The sequence below is a fragment of the Cebus imitator genome, unplaced genomic scaffold, assembly GCF_001604975.1.
Source record: "Cebus imitator isolate Cc_AM_T3 unplaced genomic scaffold, Cebus_imitator-1.0 Scaffold478, whole genome shotgun sequence".
Classification (NCBI taxonomy): Eukaryota; Metazoa; Chordata; class Mammalia; order Primates; family Cebidae; genus Cebus; species Cebus imitator.
Window position 1 is genome coordinate 361,578 of NW_016107793.1, and position 6,446 is coordinate 368,023.

A 6,446-nucleotide genomic window follows, 5' to 3' on the forward strand; every position below is an offset into this window, starting at 1 on the left:
GGAAGTAGAGGTCTTGTGGACAGGAGACCAGGAGCAGAGGTCTCCCAAAAGAAGCCTCCAGCTCTGTAGGGCGCTGTTTGAAACCCATGGCTATAGGCTGTAGAGAGCGCATGGTGTGTCCAAGTGCGCAGTGGCACGGTGAGGCTGGGCTCTAGAATGATCCCTCACCCTAGTTCTGAGGGGCTCTGAAAATCAGAAGCCAGCTCAGGTGGTGGAGAGGCTGTGTGGGGAGGGGAGGAGGGAGATCCTCCCTGCCGTCCCGCACTCCCAGATGCCTTTCACCTGCAGCCCTGTGGGAAGGACAGGGGAATACTGTCCTCATGCATGGCACAGCTGAGGACACTGAAGCTCAGGGGGGCAGTGACAGACGAGGGAGAGGAGGAGCTGGATTTGAGCTCGTAGGTGACGGGTCCCTCCCTGCAGACCCTGCCAGTGGGCAGCGTGGTGTTCTCCGTGCTGGCTCAGGATAAAGACACGGGTTCTGCGGGTGTGGTCGTGTACACCATAGAGAAGGTGAGTGTGAAGGGGCCCTGACCGCCTTTGTGACCGCCAGGGGGCAGCATCTCCACAGGCAACCCCAGGGCCTGAGTGTTGGGGTGGGGACGTTGGCCCTGCCTCGGCCCAGCCCTGGTCCCCAAACCTTCCTCTGGCCACCAGCCCCCCTCCCTGGAGCCCTCACCTTGCCTACTTGCCTAAAGAGGGTGCCTGTGGCAGACCAGACCCTTCTTCCCGCCTGCCTGCTCCCAGGTCTTGTCCAAGTCCCACAGACAATCAGGGGTGTGAGAACCAACTTATGGAAACAGACTTACTGTTGATAGTGCCATTTACCGAGCACCAACTGCATGCCTGGCACATACCGTACAGTTGTCCCTTGGAATCCTTGGGGAATTGGCTTCAGGATCCTGAGGACACCAAAATCCATGGCTGTTCAAGTCCCTGAAATTCGATGGAGTAGTAATTGCATGTAACCTAGACACATGTGTGCTTTAGATCACCTCTAAGTCACCTCTAATACCAATGCAATGCAAATGCTTTGTCAATATAGCATGTTATGCTGTGTTGTTTAGGGAATCATGGCAAGGGAGAAAGTTTGTACACCTTCCGTACAGATGCAGCCGTTGTGGGCATAGCTACAGTTTTGATCTGTGGCCGGTCAAATCTGTGGATGTGGAACCCGCAGAGATGGAGGACCAATTGCACCTTACTGGATCTTCCTTTCAAACCACTGAGGGCTGTCACCAGTCCCATTTCCCAGAGCTGGAAACCGAAGCTCAGAGAGGTCATGTGACCTGGTGCCAGTAGCATGACTAGTCAGTGGCAGAGCTGGGGTCTTCCCCTTGTTGCTCAGAGTGGGGTTCTTGGGGCAGCGCTGTCCCTAGGGAGCCTGGCCCAAGTGTGCTCTGCCACAGGTCATCCCCAGCACTGGGGACAGCGAGCATCTCTTCTCGATCCTGGCCAATGGCTCCATCGTCCTCAATGGCAGCCTCAGCTACAACAACAAGAGTGCTTTCTACCAGCTGGAGCTGAAGGCCTGCGTGAGTGAGGGTGCTGGCAGGGGGGCCCGGGACCCACGGCGCTGGCTCACTGGCAGCTGTCTCCCTGCAGGACATGGGTGGCATGTTCAACAACAGCTTCGTCATCCAGTGCTCCGTGCCTGTCTTACTGTCCATCTCAGTGGTGGACCAGCCTGACCTGGACCCCCAGTTTGTCAGGGAGTTTTACTCGGCCTCTGTGGCTGAGGATGCAGCCAAGGTGTGCGGGGGACCTGGGGAATGTGGGTGGAGGTGGGAGGCGGGGGACGCTGGAGGAGCACTGACTAGGCCGGCCTCCAGGGAACCTCGGTGCTGAAGGTGGAGGCTGTGGACGGTGACAAAGGCATCAATGACCCTGTGATCTACAGCATCTCCAGTGAGGATGGGGTGTCCCCAGGCCAGGGCTGGGCCAGGGAGGCAATGGGGTTGGGGCTCCATCAGAACCACTCGAGCAGTGCTGTTCCAGCTGTTCCGCCTGTCCCCTTGCCCCTTGCCAGACTCCACAAAGCCCGGCTGGTTTGACATTGGGGCAGATGGGGTGATCAGGGTCAATGGTTCCCTGGACCGTGAGGAGCTGCTGGAGGAGGGTGAGGAGGTGCAGCTGCAAGTCACGGTGAGCAAAGGCCCCAGCACACCTGTCAGACTCCTGCTCTCTAACCTCTGGCCTTTGATCTCTCTCTGAGCACTGGCTCTCTGACCTCTGCCCTCTGCTCTGTGCCTCAGGCCACCGAGACACACCTTAACATCCACGGGCAGGAGGCCAAGGTGAGCACGTGGGTGACAGTGAGTGTGACGGATGTCAACGACCACATACCTGAGTTTTACAACTGCAGCCTCCCAGCCTGCACCTTCACCCCTGAAGAGGCCCAAGTGAACTTCACCAGCTACGTGGACGAGCATGCCTCCACTCGCATCCCCATCGACGACCTCACCATGGTGGTCTACGACCCAGACAAGGCAGGCGTGGTGGCATGGGCGTGGGCAGGGGGTAGCTGAGGAGGCCAGTGGGAGCCTGGATCAAGTGCTGGTGTGATGTGGTGCTGGGTGGCCAGCCCAGCCTCCCGCACCCTCTCTCACAGTCTTCTGAGAGCCCCTTTCTGTAGGACCTCATCTGGCTGGGTGTCCAGAGGCAGGAGCCTGGGGCCAGGGACTGGGGGAAGATGCAGTTGGGCAGAGCAAGGGGATGGGTCCCTGCTAGACAGCCCACCTTTACAGGGCAGCAATGGCACCTTCCTGCTGTCGCTGGTGGGCCCCGATGCAGAAGCCTTTAGAGTCTCCCCGGAGCGGGCAGCAGGCTCAGCCACCGTGCAGGTGCTGGTGAGATCATCGGAGCTGGTGGACTACGAGAGGCAGACAGTGATGACGGTGCAGGTGAGGGCTGCTCTGGGGTTCCGGGGACAGAAGCCGCGGGCACTTGGGCCCCACAGCCGCTGCCTCCTCCCCTGCCCCCAGGTCGTGGCCACCGACTCAGTCAGCCAGAACTTCTCCGTCGCCATGGTGACCATCCACCTTAGAGACATTAATGACCACAGGCCCACATTCCCCCAGAGCTTGTACGACCTTACGGTGCCGGAGCATAGTGCCACCGGCTATGTGGTCACCAGCAGCATCCACGTGAGTGATGTGGACATGGTGGGGCTGTGGGGTCCCAGCAAGCAGGCATGCATGTGTGAGTGTGAGAGTGTGTGTGAGTGTGTGTGTGTGTGTGTGTGTGTGTGTGTGTGTGTGTGTGAGATGGGGGTGGCCATGAGTGAATCCGAGTGTGCTGGGGATTCTCCCTTTGTGTCAGGAAGCACGACAGCTCTGTCCTCATGAGTTGCATAGGTGGTGGTGCGTGCATTGCCTCTGCACAGCTCCCTGTCATGTCTCTGCCTTACAGGCCACGGACCCAGACACAGGCGCGTGGGGCCAAATTACCTATAGCCTGCTCCCAGGAAATGGGTAAGGGCTCAGGTTGGGCCATGGGCAGGTGGATGAGCAGGGTCCAGGATAGCTGGGGAAGACCAGAAGCACTCAGTTACATTTCAATTTCAGATAAACGAGGACTGATTTTTTAAAATAATGAATATGTTGCATATACCACATGGGATATGCTGGAATATTTGTTGCTGTGTATCTGAAATTCACACTGAAGTGGGCATCCTGTGTCTGTATTTGCTAAACCTGGCCCCTCTGAGCAGGGCAGACCTCTTCCAAGTGGATCCCGTCTCAGGAACAATGACAGTGAGGAATGGCAAGCTGCTGGACCGGGAAAGCCAGGCCGTGTACTACCTGACATTGCAGGCTACGGATGGTGGGAACCTGTCCTCCTCCACCACGCTGCAGATTCACCTGCTGGACATCAACGACAACGCACCTGTGGTCAGCGGCTCCTACAACATCTTCGTCCAGGAGGAGGAGGACAATGTCTCTGTGATCATCCAGGTGTGAGCCCACCTGGACCTGGTGGGTGGGACTGGGGGTGGGGACCAAGCCTGATCCGTGGGCACGCTGGCTCTGGGTAGCCAGGGCTCTGCTGTGTGGCTCTGAGACAGACACTCAGAGTCTCTGGGCCTGTGTTTCCTCTCAGGACATGAAAAGAACCATAGCCTTTCTCTTGGGGTCATTGGGGAATAATCTGATGACTTGTGTGAGGAGCTCAGCTCTGGGCCTACCACAGAGCAAGCCCTCAAAAACATACATTTATTTTTATTTTATTTTATTTTATTTTTGAGACAGAGTTTCGCTGTTGTTGCCCAGACTGGAGTGCAATGGCACAATCTCGGCTCACCGCAACCTCCGCCCCCTGGGTTCAAGCAATTCTCCTGCCTCAGCCTCCCGAGTAGCTGGGACTACAGGCACGCACCATTGTGCCCAGTTAATTTTTGTATTTTTAGTAGAGACAGGTTTCACCTTGTTGACCAGGATGGTCTCGATCTCTTGACCTCGTGATCCACCCACCTCGACCTCCCAAAGTGCTGGGATTATAAGCGTGAGCCACCGCACCCGGCCACATTTATTTTTTATTGACCCACTTGCCCTACTTCTAAAAGGACTTGAGGTGGCTTAAACAGTAAGATAAAAATATGAAATAAGAAAAAAAAGAGAAAATAAGGATGGTATTTGTTAAAGGGCATAAAGGTATAATTAGAACCCAGTGCTACAGAATTGCTCAGTGAACAGAATTGAAGGAGTAAGCTTCGAATTCTGTTCTGAGCTTCGTGGTGGCCAAAGGAAAAAGGGGAATGAAATCAGTGGACAGGTTCACAGAGTTCATGAGATAAAAAGCCACTTGTGGCTCCAGAGAAACACCGGGAGTAGCTCCTCCCCTCCTCCTTCCTGAGGAGTTGGGCAGCTTTGCCCCTGCGGCATCTGAAAGGGGATCTTGTGAGAAGTGAGAAACCAGGTCCTCAGAGGGCAATCTGGTGGCCACAGAGCCGTCCCATCTTTCCGGGACTGTGCAGTTTCCAGAACATGTTCCCATCCCCGATCTCTTGACAAGCTTTTGAAGCAGATGGTCTAATAGTTCCCATTTCGCAGGAGACAACAGGTTCAGAAAGGTTAAGTGACTTTCTGGGGTTACACAGCTAGTGAATGACAGCACTGGGGCTGCAGCCCAGACCTCTCTGGCCCTGAAGCCTGGGCCTTTCCTCCTTCCTCCTTGGCACTTCTCCCCTGGTCTGGGAGCTCCTCGGGGCAGGAGCATTTCCAGTCTGTCGCTGTACTGTGTTGCCCAGCGTGACCCCCAGGAAGCACTTGACGAATTAACTGGCCTGAATTCAGGGCACCAACTGATGAACAGACAGGGTCAGGCTTTTGGAAAAAAACCATCTCCAGCTGCTTTCAAACGATGCATGTAATAAACAAGATCCCAGCAGAATGAAATGGAGGAGCTGAAGGAGGGGACCCGCAGGGAGGAAGGGAAAGAATTGGTTGAGACAGAGTGGTCCAGCTCTGGGTTCAAGGCCACATTTGCTGAGCACCTACCCAGTCTTTGGTTGGGCCCTGGGTCCTCAGAGATGAGTCCACCACCATTCCTGCCCCCAGGCAGCTCCCAGTTAGCGGGTGGGCATCAGACAGTCACCCACCTGTGCTATGTTGAGGCCCAGGGAAAGCACCAACCTGGCCTGGAGTTAGTCAGGGAAGGTGTGGGGGTGAGGGAACAGAACCTGCAAAGGCCTGGTGGCACAGAGGAACCTGCTGTGTTATCCATGTTGGTTCACCCCAAAGGCAAGCCAAGCACGCCTTCAAGGCCCTGGCAGGGCAGGAAAACACACACACACTCACACACACACACACACACACACACACACACACTCTCTCTCTCTCTCTCTCTCTCTCTCTCTCTCTCACAGACATACAAATTGGGTGAAGAATCAGCTATTTTAAAAATATAGCATTGACGGCCAGGTGTGGTGGCTCATGCCTGTAATCCCAGCACTTTAGGAGGCTGAAGTGGGCAGATTACTTGAGATCAGGAGCTCAAGACCAGCCTGGCCAGCACAGGAAAACCCTGTCTCTACTGAAATTACAAAGATTAGCTGGTGTGGTGGTTCATGCCTGTAATCCCAGCTATTCGGGAGGTTTAGGCAGGAGAATCACTTGAACCAAGGAATTGGAAGCTGCAGTAAGCTGAGATTGGGCTATTGCATTCCAGCCTGGGCAACGGTGAGACTCTGCCTCAAGAAAGAAAGAGAGAGAGAGAGAGCGAGAAAGAAAGAAAGAAAAGAAAACACAGACCAGGTATGGTGGCTCAGGCCTGTAATCCCAGGACTTTGGGAGGCCAAGGCAGGTGGATCATGAGGGTCAGGAGTTCAAGACCAGCCTGGCCAACACAGTGAAACCCCGTCTCTACTAAAAAATACAAAAAATTCACTGGGCGTGGTGGTGGGCACCTGTAATCCCAGCTACTCAGGAGGCTGAGGCAGGAGAATC

At 55.3% G+C, this 6,446-nt stretch overlaps 1 protein-coding gene across 1 annotated transcript in view; it reads left to right on the forward strand.

Moving 5' to 3' along the window:
- CDHR2 (cadherin related family member 2) overlaps positions 1 to 6,446 on the forward strand; it is a 45,448-nt gene that overhangs the window by 24,376 nt on the left and 14,626 nt on the right. Inside the window, exons 7-16 of the mRNA XM_017512807.2 lie at positions 424 to 513; positions 1,410 to 1,535; positions 1,606 to 1,752; positions 1,833 to 1,908; positions 2,030 to 2,145; positions 2,256 to 2,489; positions 2,748 to 2,903; positions 2,985 to 3,146; positions 3,412 to 3,473; positions 3,713 to 3,956. Coding sequence (XP_017368296.1) covers positions 424 to 513; positions 1,410 to 1,535; positions 1,606 to 1,752; positions 1,833 to 1,908; positions 2,030 to 2,145; positions 2,256 to 2,489; positions 2,748 to 2,903; positions 2,985 to 3,146; positions 3,412 to 3,473; positions 3,713 to 3,956 — 1,413 coding nt within the window. The remainder of the gene's footprint in view (positions 1 to 423; positions 514 to 1,409; positions 1,536 to 1,605; positions 1,753 to 1,832; positions 1,909 to 2,029; positions 2,146 to 2,255; positions 2,490 to 2,747; positions 2,904 to 2,984; positions 3,147 to 3,411; positions 3,474 to 3,712; positions 3,957 to 6,446) is intronic.